Here is a 15,710-nt window from a genome sequence, read left to right on the forward strand (position 1 = left end):
GTAATACGGTCTGGTACATTAAGTGTCATATTACAAGTGGTTCAAATTTTTTTTTTCAAGTATCCAACCACTTATATTATGAAACTTGATGTATCAGATCGTGTTCCAGCATACTAAAAAATCTCTCCAAAGTTTCTTCAAAATATTTTAAGCGGAACTTCCGAGAGTTGAAAACTGATCTGAATCCAGCCAATGCTGCATAATTCATCTTTACCGAAAAAAAAAAAAAAAAATTGCTGCATAATTCATGTACAGTCCAAAATATAAAAATGAAACGAATAAGAAAGTTTCTGATGAGGATGTGATTGCAGTTGAAATTTTTAGATGTCAAATCAAATTCTTATATCTGGCGGATCAAAGTTGGCTTGAAATGTGATTGATTGATGCAACAGCGTTGGAATGTATCAGATAAGCACTTACTATTTTCATCAAACTTTTCGAGAAGCACTTGAATTTTTAATATAAAAAGCACTTCTAAAATAAGTGATTTTTTTTATAAATATCTCCAAACAAGTAGACAACGTAATTATTAATTTAGGCATAAGGATTATTAGTTGGCTCAAAAGTGTTTAGAGTGGATATCCCTTAGGGAATGATATCATGCTTGTATAGAGGGAAATTATAAAGTTCGACTGTCTGACCATATTATCTGTACGATGTAGCATGCCTCACAAAAAAAATCTGAAAATACATATATATTCACGCTCTTACAGCGCGGTGAAACACATAAACAATAAAGGGAATATAATCTTCCTGTTTATAACACTAGTTAAGTGACCTAATTCTTGACTAAGCAAACATGATAATCATGTTTAATGATTTGGTTTAGGGATTGCGTTAACATATAATATGTAACATGTATGGCAATGTATGAGGTGTAAAGACTAAAGAGCATAGAAAAGTGGGGTTGTGATTGGTACAGGACAAGGACGTCTACCTACATCTTTTGGGAGCATTTTACTAACCAAACCCATTCGAATTTTTGGTGTCTCCGGATTTCAAATAATCTTGTTAATTAAGGTTAAGTAGGAGATCACATATATGCTTATCTGTATTTAAAAACTTTTCAGCTGATTAATCACTAAAATTAATGTTGACCAATGAGTGTGGATGAGAATTAAGGTGTAGAGGCGATGAGAATGTTTTATTGGACGTGTGAGCACACGAGAAATGATAAGATTAAGAACGAGGAAATTTGAGGTAAAGTAGGAGTGGTCACAATTGAAGATAAGATGAGAGAAATTTAGTTAAGGTGATTTGGACACGTATGTGAATCAAAGACCTTTGTTGCTCCGGTTAGAATATGCAACTATGAAATGGAGACTTAGCTCAAAATGGGTAGAGAAAAACCTAAAAAGACGTGAAAAGACACTGTAAGAAAATATACAGAGTACCTGGAGCTAACGAAAGACTTGGCGCAAAATCAAGCGCAGTGACATTCTATGATTCATACAACCAACCTGACTGAGTAGAATAAAACTTAATTATTATTGTTGTTGTATGAGTCAGATTTCGGTTTGATTAAAAATTATATATTCATACTTCACAGCTCAATCCATCGCCAAGAAGGTTGAAACTAATGAATATACTATTTTATACTTGTTTAATTAATCAATTAATTAGGAGCAGGATATGGTTTATTAAGATCCTAGTGCATGAACTGTCTAAAAGAGTATATGCGTTTTTACGTACAATATGAATCAGTCAATGGTGATCATTTCCATTTGTGACTCGATCATTTCAAAACAAAGAATTTTTATTAGTTGTAGCAAAGAAATAAACTTCATAAACGTCAAAGTATGAACATAAAAAAAAATAGGTATACCAAGATGCTTTATTCTACGGATAAAAGCATTTAATTGATAAAAGTGTTGTAAAAGATCAATTTGCGAGACTTTGGTCCGATGCCATAAGAACTATTTAGTGCATGTGGAAACAAAAAACATAGAGTTCGAAAATCACTATCCATTGTTAATAAACTAACAAATCAATTAAATGAATGAGAAAATGAATTTCTTAACCTAATAATATTCGATATTTGGATGCAATGAATATGGTTTGGAAATTGGAATTGCAACTAAGATTGCATCCCAAATGAGAGGCCACAACAATCACAACGCTGCTGAATTTTAACATAACAAGATTATAATCCCACTGGTCGTGCTTTTAGCAAACAAAGCTTGAGCATTTTAGTGGTTGAAATTCCAAAACCCTAATTAAAAATGTATGTACCCATTTTTTAATCTTTGCACATTGATGCTCTTGTATAAAAAAATGCAATGTAAATCTTGAACAAATCATATGGTGAATTATTTGTATTCTAAAAGGTACTAGTTAGACGGTAAGTTGAGACCTAACGCTTAAGCGTCTAGACGAAGACTAGACGGATGCAAATACGAGTTTTTTAAATTGAAGTTAAAAAGCGAGGCTATGAGCTAAGAATTCATTTTTCTTAAGAAGAAAAGACTATATATGATTGAACATGTTGAACTTTGATGTGAATGCCAAGCCCAAAGAAAAATGGTTAATTCCTACTTACGAACCCACCACGCAACGAAGTTGCCGAAATAAGAGAAAAACGTTGCGATAGAGATGGGTTGGATAAATGAGAGAAACAAACGTGTGGGATTCTCACCCTCCATTTTTCCCTCCTTTCATTTCTTTCCCTTCTATTTTTATTTTTTAGAAGATAAAACAAAATAATATCATAGTTTATTCTTGAGCGTTCAAATAGGAGGAAAATTTAGATCCGAGAGTAACTAGCACACTTGAGTTATGTACATTATGAAAATTATTAAAACAAAAATTACAATAACACGCACAATATTAGATTCAAGTTACAAAATATGTGGGAGTAAAGGAGTTGGATTCTCACCCCTTTATTTTTCCCTCCTCTCCTTTTTTTTCTTTTTCTTTTTGTTTCTTAGAAGATAAAAACAAAATGATGTCGTGGCTTAATCTTGAACGTTCAAATAGGAGGAGAATTTAGATCTGAGAGTAACTAGCACAATTGAGTTATCTACACTAAGAAAAATATTAAAACAAAAATTACAATAACACGCACAATATTAGATTCAAGTTACAATTGAGGATGGACGCGATTTGGTTTTACTTGTTTTAGAGTCCATAATGTAATTGGAATAATGTTTTCAAGAGTTCAATTTGATTCGGTTTAGACCCTAAACTAGTAATGTAGAAGACATGAACGGAAATAAATCAATTCATTTAGTGATTGGCTTACGTTTGGTTTAATTAATTTTCCTTTGTAAGAAATTAAGAGAATCAAAGTGGACTTCATATGGTAATTTTAGTAGTCACTGACAAAACCGAATCGAACCATCAACTTGGTTCGATTTGCTTGTTTTGAACAGTTTGAGCGAATCTTTTACCCAACGTTAAATACATTGAGTTAGGATTCAATTGTTCATGAAAAACAACATATCTTGGAGTGGCTTGTTTGATAGGCTAGGTGGGACATATTGTGATCAATTAAAATGGACTTGAGCCAAGTTTTTTGTTTGTTATGTCATAATGTTAGACGAATAAGACTTAGACATGATGTGTTATGAATTTATAATAAAGTGGGTTATCTAATCATTATACATAGATTATAAGTCATGTCTTACAAGTCCATTTCAATCCAATTCTATCTCTAAGGCGCAACCACATCCAACCCACCAAACAAGAGTTTTTAAGCACGTTCACTAACAAGCCAGTTTAAGCTAGTTTTTAGTGGCAAGTTCTATAGCGCATGAACTTCTAAACACATTGTGTATTGGTCACATAACTAATCAATTTGGTTGTTTCCATGGTAACCGTTTATTGAAAAGTGGAATTCTCCATTGACTCTTTAACACATCATATTTTTTGCACAATATTTTATAATGTCAGCACGATAATTTAAGTTAAACTGTAAGATGACAGATGGTACATAGAAAGTCTCACTATTAAAAAATTATACTTAAACATTTCTTAGTTCAAATTCAAGTGAAAAAAGACGAACACGATGCTTGAGTTAAACCCGTTCTTAAGAGATTTCCCTTAACTTTTCTCAATTCAAATTCAAGTAAAATGAGACGGACGTGCGGCCATGAGCTAAACGCATAAAACGCATACAGGACAGTACTAATGTGGATGTGGTACTCTCAGGTATCTCTACTCTAGTGTCTGACCAAAAGAGTATGCTAAACGCGTTTGACGGGTGAGAATGGGCCCCACCCACGCAAAACACACACACTCACACTCGTCACCGTTATTTTTTTTTTCTTTTCCTATTTATAATTTCCTCACCCCCCCTCCCCCCTCCCTCCACCAAAAACCGCCATTCCCAAACGCTTTCGCCCTTCCCTCCTCCTCCAATAATTCCACTATAAACCCCCCAAATCTAATTAATTAATCCTCCCCAAATTTGATTAATCTCCACCTAATCATCTCTAGTCATCTGTCTATATAGTATTTATATATATATATATATATATATATTGATTGTATGTGTGTGTATATATATGCAGCCTTGTAGCAGAGAAATGCAGGAAATGAACTCCTTATTGAACTCCTCAGCCTCCTCCTCCCAACTCTCCCTCCAAGACCACCACCACCTCCAACAACAACCACACTCGCACTCCCAGATGCATCATCAAATTCCAACCCCCTCCGCATCCCACTTCGACTCCGCCACCCACGATGACTTCCTCGAGCAAATGCTCTCCACCCTCGGCCCCTCCTGGGCCTCTGCCGCCGACGATGCCCCGCCTCCGCTCTCCTCCAACCCCGACAATGTCGTCTTCTCCTACGACGACTCCGCCACCCTCGCCGCCAAGTTTCGCAGCCAGCAGATCAGCGCCGGTTCCGGCGCTAACAAGTCCGCCTCCGCATCAGCCGCAGCTGCTGCCGCCATGATGCTCCAGCACCAGCTCATGATGTCCAGATCAGGCGCCGCCGACTCCGGCTTTGGTCCCAGGGGATTGTCTTTGGGAAACAACGGCGACTTTGAGCGCTCCAACAACGACGTCGGCGACGGCTCCTCCTTCAAATCCCCCAATCAAGTGGTGAGTATCTCTCTCCATCTCTCTGCGTCTGGAGTAACTGACGGCATAAATGTAAATTTACAATGGCGAACTAATGGAGTGGCATAAATGTAAATACGTTATTTTACAGGGCGGTGATGGGGCTTCTTCTGTTCAATCCCTGTTCAATGGCTTCGGTGCATCACTGCATGGAGCTGCTAATTCTCGGTCTCCAAATTTTCACCACCCTCAGGCACGCCCATGCTCTTAATTTTATTTAATTATTATTCTTAATTTAATTAAGCACGATTTGTTTTAATTCGGATTGATAATTATGCACAGGGAGGTCAGCTACAAGCGCAGAACTACGGAGGTGCAGGGGCGGCGGTGAACCTAGCTCCGGCGGGTGGCTCGGCTGGGGCAGCGCCGGCCCAACCCAGGCCTAGAGTCAGGGCGAGAAGAGGTCAAGCCACTGACCCACACAGCATAGCCGAAAGAGTGCGTTTCAGTCAATGTTGTTTTTTTGTTGTTATCTGCGCAACGAAACAGAAACGGCTGCAATTCTTTGTTTGTTTCTTAAAAAAAAAAAAACTAATGAAATTGGTTTGAAAACTTTGAGTTTTAATGATAAAAATAAAATAAAGAGGAAAATAAATAATATCATGATTGATCTTTTAATATAAAAATATAATTTTTCGTTAACGTTTGGTTAAAATTCCCTTGTTTCTATTCGTCAGTTATTCTGTGTCTGACTGAAATGGGGTTGCACTTGCAGTTACGGAGAGAGAGAATTGCAGAGAGAATGAAGGCTCTGCAAGAGCTCGTTCCCAATGCCAACAAGGTAATTTAGTTCAATTAATTAATTAACCAATTAATTACTTCTCAATCATAGTCTGTTAATCCAGATTAAACAGTGTAATTATTTGCGTTTCATTGTTAGCAATTTTTCTTTAATGCTAAGTAGCATTAAGTGATACGAAAAAAATAAACAATTGAGATTGAGTATAAAATATCTAACGCATAACAAATCGTTAATATGTCACTATGTCGGTCTATCAAAGTAATTATACGGTGAAAAAAGTAAAAATATATTATAGACCTATAGTGTGTTATTAGCTTAGAATATCGTCATGCTTAAAAAGCGAGTGTAGGTAAATTTCTCGTCCGGTAGACAGGCGTTCGTCTTCCATTCAGTATGGAGGTTTTGTTTTGAAAAAAAAAAATTGGTAATTAATCCTTCCGTGTGCAAAAAGAAAGGAGAAAAAGGGGTACTCCAGACGACCCAGATGCCGATTGGTTAGGCTAATAATGGACTAATGGAGTATTGGAAACTTTACTAGTTAGTTAGACTTGCATTCTTGTATTATTTAATATTGACTCAAGAAAATATTAGTATTAATAATTTTTTAATCTAATTAATCTAATGATTTAAGTAAAACCGCCGTGGGACGATTTAGTGGTTTGGGATGAATTCCATGCTTGTGTTCCATGCGGCACGTCCTGGGTTTGATTTCTGATGCTGTTGAATCACGTAATGGTGAACAAGTAAAGCTGAAATGTCCTTTTGAGCCTTCCCAACCTCCAAAACGGTAGACTGTCATGGCGAAGCCTATATTCTTGTAGCTTAACCATATACTTATTGGGTCGCAAGTAACTACTTTTAAGTATGTGTAAAACCAGTTTAGGGTGCATATGGTGCTTTACCGCAAAGACGGAAGTTAATCATGCTTATGTACTCTGGTTCGGATTCGATCCCCACGAGTCCCCTCCCTTCCTAACAACTAACAATTTAAACCACTCGCGCTATCGGTTGTTTAAAACTAGTATAGTATATTTCTATATGCCATGTGTGTGTATATGTATACATATATGTTTTCCATATGAGATGGGATCTAATAATTTAATGAATTGGATGTGGGTTTTGGAATGACAGACAGACAAGGCTTCAATGCTGGATGAGATAATCGATTATGTAAAATTCCTCCAGCTCCAAGTCAAGGTACTGCTCTCATCTTTTAAGTAACTTATTATTTTATGTGCTCATAAGTGTATAATTATTGATTAATTAAAGCAAAAAAGAGAGATTCCCTGGTGGTTGACTTGATATTGTTTGCTAGATTAGAATCTGGATATGATAATTAAGTAATTAATTTGTTAATTAGTTATGTTTACTGACTGGCATTGAGCTTTTTGGGCACACCACAATATGTAGGTTCTGAGCATGAGCAGGTTGGGCGGTGCAGGTGCTGTTGCTCCCCTTGTTGCTGATATGTCCTCTGAGGTAAATTCAATTCAAAATAAACCCACCCATAATATACCATTATATATATTTTTGAAATCTCGACTTATCTACACCAAATACACTTCTGTGATGTATTCTAAACTAATAACGCACAGCTGTTATATGAGAAAACTTAAACATATGACATTGCGTTATTGACTTAGGTAGTAGACAAAGACGTACCTATGTGAATTAAGTCTTTTGCCATTTTCGTTTCTATATTTTCAATTGCATTGATTTGAGATATTGTAGTTTGCAAATTGCAAGACGAGGACATTCGTTGCTCTTAACACTTTCATGTACGAAATCCATCAAATTTTCACAATGTGTTATGGGAGTGTCGATTTCGTGCAAAATATTAATGAAAATTGACGAATGTCCTTGGATTAGAACATTTTGCAAACTGCTAGGATACATGTCTTGGCCAAGCAGAAACCCACCAACACCACCACATTTTTGAGAAATTTTTTATAGCGACGAAAACACAAGTGGTATACCACGTGTTTTAATAAAAGTCGTGAAATTTTTTATTTTTTAAGTTATTAACTTTTTAGCACGCATATCTCATAATTTGTATAGAGACACGTAATGTACCATCCGTATACAGGTCACATTAAAAAATCTCTCTACATTTTCACCCACCCTACACCCAGCAGTGTACCCAGCCAACCCCCGAATTATCCTTCGTACAAAACGACAAAAGAAAAGAAGCACGCGTGCCACTTTATCAGATTCCTCTTTCTCCTTTCGCCTTTGTCCTTCCTTTTCACACCCTTAAGAAAAAAATCAACTAATATTTTAATTTTTGGTCGTCGCTGTAGGGTGGCGATGATTGTATCCAAGCCAGTGCCAACGGCGGGACGCGCGGACGGAGCTCAAACGGCAACCAAACGGCCTCCTCATCTAACGACAACAGCATGACGGTGACGGAACACCAAGTCGCCAAGCTCATGAAGGAAGACATGGGCTCCGCCATGCAGTACCTCCAGGGAAAAGGCCTCTGCCTCATGCCGATTTCGTTGGCCACCGCCATCTCCAGCGCCACATGTCACTCCAGGAACCCCCTCCTCCACAACAACAGCAACAACCACCAAGTTGTCCCGTCCAACGGTGGTGACGGGCCCTCCTCTCCCAGCATGTCCGTGCTGACCGTCCAGTCAGCCACCATGGGTAACGGTGGGGTTGACGGTTCCGTCAAGGACGCCACCTCCGTCTCCAAGCCCTGACTGACGACGCCGTCGTCGATCGTCGACTGACCTTTACACACATAGTGACGTGGACTCCAAGGCCTTCTAAAGTCTACGAAAATAAGGCATCAAGGATGGTGCTTTTCCAACGACGCCGTATTTGCGTAGACTTTGGCTAAAAGCTAACTCAACCACACCACCAGATCCCCTATAAAACCCCTTTTTAACAAAAAGATGTTTTTGGGGTCTCTTTGTTTTTTACCCTGGATTTAATCTTTTCTTTTGTTGTTATATCTGAAGAAAATTATTATTTTCTAGTGTAATTTGGTTCGCAATGAATTGAGATTCTCTCAGGGTTTTTGTGTCCGAAGTTCAAAGACTATGAGATATGAACTACTCATCACATTAGCTTACCTTGCATAAACCAAAGGTCTGGATCTCGATTCTCCTCCAATGTACTTGTGAATTTCTGGTATGTTTCGAGATATTTCATATTTCAAAGTTATCGAGCATGTTTATCTTGAAAAATCATGATTATAGGTTGGTAATGAAATGATTAGGGTTTAATAATGATGAGAGAATTATTAAGGAGGAGTATTTTATAGAAAAGGAGTAGGCAGCAGTTAGGCTAAGCTTTGATGACTTTTTCTTTTTCGGGTTTTGTTTGTTGAAACTTCTTTTAGATTTTAGGTCAACTGAGTGTTATATTTTTCCTCCATTTTACGACAAAGACATTTCACTTGGTAAGCCTAAACACTTTGTGTATGACAATTTAAAGAAAAGCTTGGCAAGAGGTGTGTATACGTTTTACAAAAGTATGAGAGTTTTGTTTTACATGACTTTACGTTCTTGTTTAATGTGAAAGTTGACTTAATACACTAGTTGTACCTAAAATTGATTGGACAACATGACCAAAATTATGGTTTGCTCTTTTATATGTTAGAGAAAATTTCTCTAGCTACATATTAAACTGTGATTTGCCTATAAAAAAATATACAATTTGCCATTAAAAAATCATCAATGCAACTTACCCACCCATGAACTCTAATTTTGTTTTTAGTTATTGGAACTTGGAAGGATCCATCAGTCTCTTGGATGTTAGGTTTAAGTGGTACCTAACTCTGGTTGTTTCATCCCATCTTTCTAATCCCTTCAAATTTGAATAGTCATTATACACAAAATTTGATCTCCTTCAATCGTTGCGATGATGATTGCTTGACAACTTGGACTCAGATTTTACCCTTCTTTTGCATGTATGAATTTTTCTTCTCTTCTCTTGAGTAAACAATTTTCTCCTTATTTATGTGGATGATTTTTAACTCGAAACGTAAATGATAAGTTATTATAGGAGTCCGAACATTCTTTATGATTTTAACAATATTTGACTATCTGAACGTAATGTTTCAATAGAATAGTCTGATTACATGATTGGTCAAATACTCATTCAACATGTGAAATTATGTACATTGATAAATTGTACTCTTACTTACTAAATCGTGCTTAAATACAAAAAAGTTTCATTCCTTTATAAGGATAGTCTGACGACGCATATAATTAGGTTAAAATACTGAAGTTTTTCTCCATGTCAACTCTCTAGTACTTGGAGCATAAGAAATTTAACAAACAAACAAAACAAACTTAATGAACCACTGCACATATAATTAGGGGTGGGCATAAAAACCGCCAAACCGTAAAACCGCATCGAACCGTAAGAAAAAAAATCGAAAAAAACCGTGTTGACCGGAAAAGTCAACTTTGAGTGAAAAACCGAACCGAACCGTTCAAACCGGTTCCGGTTCCGGTTTCGAATGACCAAGAACCGGCCGAACCGAACCGAACCGTTTTATTAATAATAAATAAATTATATATACACACACATGTCATGGTATAATAGGTTGAAAAATAGGTTGAAAAATTGTGTACAGGAGCTGCTGCTTCTTGCTTGCTCTCTGAAGTCTGAAAACTTGCAATTTGTTTCATCATTTTTTTGTTTGTTGACTGATTGACCAGTGCATATGTATTTTAGTTTTCTCTTTTTGTTGACTTGATGCCACTACCAAAGACATTTGCATTAAAAAAGATGTGTTGTATGCAACTTTATGTAATCAGTTTTAGAAGATGTATTTGAATGCATAATGATTTAGTGTTCAAATAATTTATTATTAGGAACCGTAAACCGGCAAGAACCGAATCGGAACCGGTGTAGACCGAACCGTAATGTTCTAGTCATAAATTTAAGTGGAACCGCACCGAATCGAACCGTTAATATATTTCGGTTCCGGTTCCAATTTAGGGGTGGAACCGCACCGAACCGCACCGTGCCCACCCCTACATATAATTACTTGACGGTTCAAAACCAAATCGATTCGTAATCATGTTATCATATGTGATTAGAAAGAGTTGCGTTCGGGTGATTCGTAGAGTTGAGGTGGTATACATTGTTGACAAAAGGCAAGGGACAACACACATTATATTAACCATCACATGGCGGTTTAATAATTGGGACGAATTTGAGGCCTATGTTTCACACGGGACATCTTGAATTTGATATCTGACACTAGTGAATAACACGATAGTAGTCAGAAAAAGAGTCAAATATTTATGTGAGTCCTCCCGACTCTCGAAAAAATAGATTATTGTGGCGAAGCCACGTCCCCTTCTTATTAAAAAAACACATATTATATTACCCTTTACTTACTTCTTTATTCTATTATCCTATGTTAGTTAAATCAAAATTCAAAAGACTTGTATTGATTATTTATTAATTATCGTTAGGTTAGAAGGCACCATGACTAATGAAACAAAACTAATATTAAAAAAAAAAAAAAAAAAAAAAAAAAAGAAGAGGTTCAAGATAACATGTTCTTTTATACCACTTTATCAATTCGTCTTGATTCAGTATAATTTGTTTACATGTAGTTGGAAGTGATATGAAGTTTGACTCGTATGACGAGAGCATCATATATTTTTTATGACTTTGATACTTAGTTATGACTAATCTAGTTATTCAAAAATTATTGAGTATATAATTTTATTTCATTATCGTTCATCATGTCTAGTCATAATTTATAAATCTTCCTCCAAACGTAAGAATCTCTCAAGTTGTAAGGACTCATTGCTCTCACATCAAGCTCTTTAAAAAAGAATAGTAATTTTCATGCTCTCGTTTTCATCTTCTATCTTTTTTTTATTTTTTTTATTAATATGACGAGACCGAGAGCGACAGAGATGCATGCCCACAGCCGGCATATTGATTTGGAGGTTGATATTGGTATCAAAGAGTTTTCACGCTTGATCTTCCGAGATCTGCCCAAAATATTCAATTTACAAATTCTTCTTCGCATTATTTTTTCAATATTTCATACATGAATGATGCACATGGGAATATTAAGAGACATGTAGTCCACTACTTTTTGTCAATTCTTCACCACCCCATCATTCACCCATTGACCCTCCATTTCTAAATCCCTAATATTTTTTTAGGGTTTATTTAAATTTTTTTTAAAAAAATGATAGTGACTTCACCACGACAATCTATCTTTTCGGAAGAAAAATTCAAAGAAGCATTTCATCTCACTGCCATCATCGTGTGATTCATTAGAGTCAACAATCAAACCCAAAACTTACCGCATGAAATACAATCTTGAAATTTGTCTTCAACAATTGAACCACCTCACTGTGGTTTAGGGTTTATAAGTATTATTACATTGTTTTTGTTATTATTGATCTATTTTTGCCCATAACTCCACTGAGCTAGTCAAAGAGATTGCACACTAATGATTTCAGGATGATTATACAGTTCATAAATATAACTAATAAGAAGGATTTGGATCCTCTCCGAGGCAACTGGTCGGGATCCTCTGACCAGTGTTCGTGGACCGTTAGATTTTTATCTAACGGCTAAAATTATTATGACATACCGCTGCGTGTTCTGGGTACATTGAGAAATTTCTCAATATTTTTATTTGCACTTAATGAAGATTAATGGTTCCTTTTCAAGACTAAAAAACTCAGAAACGATTTTCCCTGAATTGTTCTATTCAGAAAATGCGATTGCAGTGCATAGAGATATGACAGCCAAGGCAAAGGACAAAGATTATAAAAATTTGATAGGGTACCCGACCACATCATCTGTAAAGTATTTTTCACAGAAGCGTAAAACCTCATGTATTTTAATCACGTCCGACCTTTTGGTGGTTCCACTTACTATGAGAGCTTTCCTAATTGCGCAACCTTACCGACGTTTTTCTTATACTTAGAAAAGAGAAAAACTGAGATGAAATTCCTTCATATAAAGAAAGGTGGCACTCATCTGCAAGTGCAGCCTTCATCAGATCGCGGATATCATATCTGAACAAAACTGCTCCGAATTCAATTCAATCCCAGAACCAATTGATTTTGATTAGTTCAAATTCAACAAGTTACTAAACGACCTAATCGTGTTGGTTTTGCGATTTTTTTCACAAAATTGTGTCCAAATTTGAGGGGAACAATACAAGCAAACTCTCTGAACTTGCAGGATTCTTCAAACCTATGAAATGTGGTTCCAGAGCTAAAAAGAACATGTCAGGAACCTACAACACTGAATTCGATATGCTTGTATCAACTGTCGCTAACAAGAAGCACGATCTGCAGTTTCACAAACTCATTCCAAATGCAGATGTAAAAAATATCACATTCAATAGGTAAGAATCGAATCCATCAAGCACATGATCTCTAGCTCGAGAAATCGAGATCTAAACCCTGTCATGCAAAAAACCGGAAAAACAGAAGGAATGTATCAAGGATTTTCTACTGCATTCCTAATCACATCATCCAGTTTCCCTACTGAGAAACTAAGCAAAGCATCTCCACTCCAGTTTCAAGTCTCAAAAACCTGTAAACAAATTGAAGTTTTCTTATCATAACCAGTTTACTGACTGTTTTGGCTCCGAAAATCCTCAGCTTCTCATATTGACTAAGCTCTGGAATTCTCTACATTCTCTCCATGGCTACCATCGATCAGAACACCGGGATTGACCACATGCTACCTATTTCATTCTTCCGATTGCCTAGATGTCTTAGGTGTGTAAAGAACACCAAACTTAAGAACCACAGGGAAGTATTACAACTACGTAAGCATTCAAATTAATACAAAATAAAATTGTGCGAAAAGCACATTTCGGCAGGTATAGACACCTTTCTTCTCCAATGTTTCTTATTCAAACATAAATGGACACCAAAAACTGACAACTTCCAAAAGTGGTACCACCCCTCTGCAAGCCTCAAAACCAGTATAGATCTCCGCCTCCCACCGGATAATGAATTGAACAAGAACCCAGGAACCGATCAGGATGATTCCTTCAGTCTTCAGGGGCCAAGTCAAGCTTTATACCCCTGCCAAAATGGATAAACGTTCCATTCACTGCAATTATAGGTATGCTAAGTTTTATGTAAAACGTAAACCCATTCCCGCCAAAGTATGAGTCGAAACAAAGCAGAGTATCATAGCAGTATCGTTATAAAACATAAGTGCAGATGTACGTAAATGTATTCAGTAAGCATTTGACATGTGATCCACGAAAATGGAGTCAGAAACCGATACTCATTTTCTTCATACGAATCTTTTACCCGTAAGAAGCAAGCTCTAGGCATTAATCCCACATTACTATTGCTGTACAACAACACATTAAACTGATTTATTCAACCAAAATTGACATGAAAAGTTTTAACTAGTGGCGGTAGGCTTGAAAGTGTAAGGCTGTGGAAGTGACAACGGACCTCTCCTCGAATCCTTATCATCCAAAAGCCTCTTCAGACTCTTGTTCTTGCAGTAGAGCGCATCAAAATGCTTCACCTAAACCATTTCCAAAACCCCTCAAGAGATTAAAACTAAATATATAACAAAAATTCAATAAATAAAAACAAAAACTTTGAGCTCCATGAAACCCAAAATCCCACAATGTGAACTAAAAATTGAAACTTTAGAATTGGGGATTTCAGATTTAACCCAAGAAGTACGGCAGTGTTTGACAAACTCCTCCCTCGAAGCTTTGCATTCTGCTGCGTACAACAGGCCCTTCGATGCGATTTCGGTCTGCTTCTTGTCCGATTCTTTCTCCACACACGCATAGAAAGCGTCCCGAGCCTTTCAAGAACATCAAGTTGCAGATTAAACCCCAAATTTCAGTCCTTGACATTTACATTTCAGAAGAGAAAGAATGGAGGAGAGAGGTTGAGAGCAGAATAGGACCTTATAGCAAGCTTGTCTCGCATTGGAGAGCACGTCTGTGTGAACCTCATCTGGGTTTCGTGCGGCGTAAGCTTCCTTGGCCATTGATTCGAAATCAGAAGAGAGAGAGCTCTGAATCTTTGATTCGGTTGCTGTTAGTCGGAGAGGACTGCTCCGCAAGATCCGATGGCGCGTATGGGTGAGTAGGCCACGTTGGGCCGGGTTGGGTGTTTAAGCCGCAGTAGTCGTGGACCGACTTGATTGGACTTTGATTGTATGGGCCTCTAGACAATAGGGCCCATGGTTCAGAACATAGGTTTATATGTGGAAACTTGTTCACACTACGAGTGCAAATGGAGTGGATGTATATTAGTCTACACTTTCTTTGAGTACCAACACCACCAATGTGTTAAGTTTATCTTGTTGCTTGGTACATTCTTTGAGTACCAACACCACCAATGTGTTAAAAATGATGACAACTTCTTTGCAACAGTTACGTACATGTCACCTATTTTCATCGTAGTTGTTAGGAAAATGATCAACTAGGTCTTAGTCTAGTAGTGCTCTTCGTTCCAATGTTAGAAAGATGTTCTAGGTTCAAAGTCCCATCTCAGATATATTATTTGTGTTTTGATTCTCATAAAATTGATAAGCACATAGTAAATGGAATCGATATCTAATTTCTTATATTGATTACATATAAAAAAAACACACCTTAATTTATATAAGGCGAACATTTTATTTGTGACCTCATATTCGATGGTACATGCTCTTGACAAGTTGAGCTACGAATCCCTTCTATACAAAATAAACTTTAGCTAGAGTAGAGTGGGGAGTAGGTATGTTAGTTGAGGAAGAAGATAGACAGTGTAGTCAGCTATAAACAGAAGACTAAAAATATAAGCTGCTGTATGAAGTGAGTTGAATGGATAAGGGAGAGTAGTAGACTGGACTAGTACGCAGTGAGTTGAATGGTGATGCGTGCTCAGTTCTCTTTCTGTCAGCCGCCCACCGCCCACCTACGC

The 15,710-nt window shown here is 36.9% G+C and overlaps 2 protein-coding genes across 4 annotated transcripts; one reads left to right on the forward strand and one right to left on the reverse strand.

The window, feature by feature from the left end:
• The first annotated feature begins 4,306 nt into the window (after nucleotides 1-4,306).
• On the forward strand, nucleotides 4,307-8,975 carry LOC137747273 (bHLH transcription factor RHL1). Its single transcript, XM_088690121.1, has 7 exons — nucleotides 4,307-5,048; nucleotides 5,158-5,259; nucleotides 5,349-5,504; nucleotides 5,782-5,847; nucleotides 6,940-7,005; nucleotides 7,219-7,287; nucleotides 8,109-8,975. The coding sequence occupies exons 1-7, from the start codon at nucleotides 4,506-4,508 to the stop codon at nucleotides 8,511-8,513; spliced, it is 1,407 nt and encodes a 468-aa protein (XP_088546247.1). The 5' UTR covers nucleotides 4,307-4,505; the 3' UTR covers nucleotides 8,514-8,975.
• Nucleotides 8,976-13,250: 4,275 nt separating this feature from the next.
• Nucleotides 13,251-14,867, reverse strand: LOC137748945 (uncharacterized). Of its 3 annotated transcripts, none has more exons than XM_068489134.2 (4): nucleotides 14,707-14,867; nucleotides 14,464-14,601; nucleotides 14,235-14,310; nucleotides 13,251-13,850 (listed from the first exon to the last, which is right to left on the reverse strand). In XM_068489134.2, exons 1-4 carry the CDS (start codon nucleotides 14,788-14,790, stop codon nucleotides 13,843-13,845), a joined length of 306 nt encoding a protein of 101 aa, XP_068345235.1. In that variant the 5' UTR covers nucleotides 14,791-14,867; the 3' UTR covers nucleotides 13,251-13,842. The 3 variants fall into 3 exon arrangements, with proteins under 3 accessions (XP_068345235.1, XP_088546248.1, XP_068345234.2); XM_088690122.1 differs by lacking the exon at nucleotides 13,251-13,850 and adding an exon at nucleotides 13,957-14,127; XM_068489133.2 differs by lacking the exon at nucleotides 13,251-13,850 and having other exon boundaries at nucleotides 13,957-14,310.
• Between the last annotated feature and the right edge of the window lie 843 nt (nucleotides 14,868-15,710).

The sequence above is a fragment of the Pyrus communis genome, chromosome 2 (genome assembly GCF_041283825.1).
Source record: "Pyrus communis isolate YQ-2024b chromosome 2, ASM4128382v1, whole genome shotgun sequence".
In the NCBI taxonomy this organism is placed as follows: Eukaryota; Viridiplantae; Streptophyta; class Magnoliopsida; order Rosales; family Rosaceae; genus Pyrus; species Pyrus communis.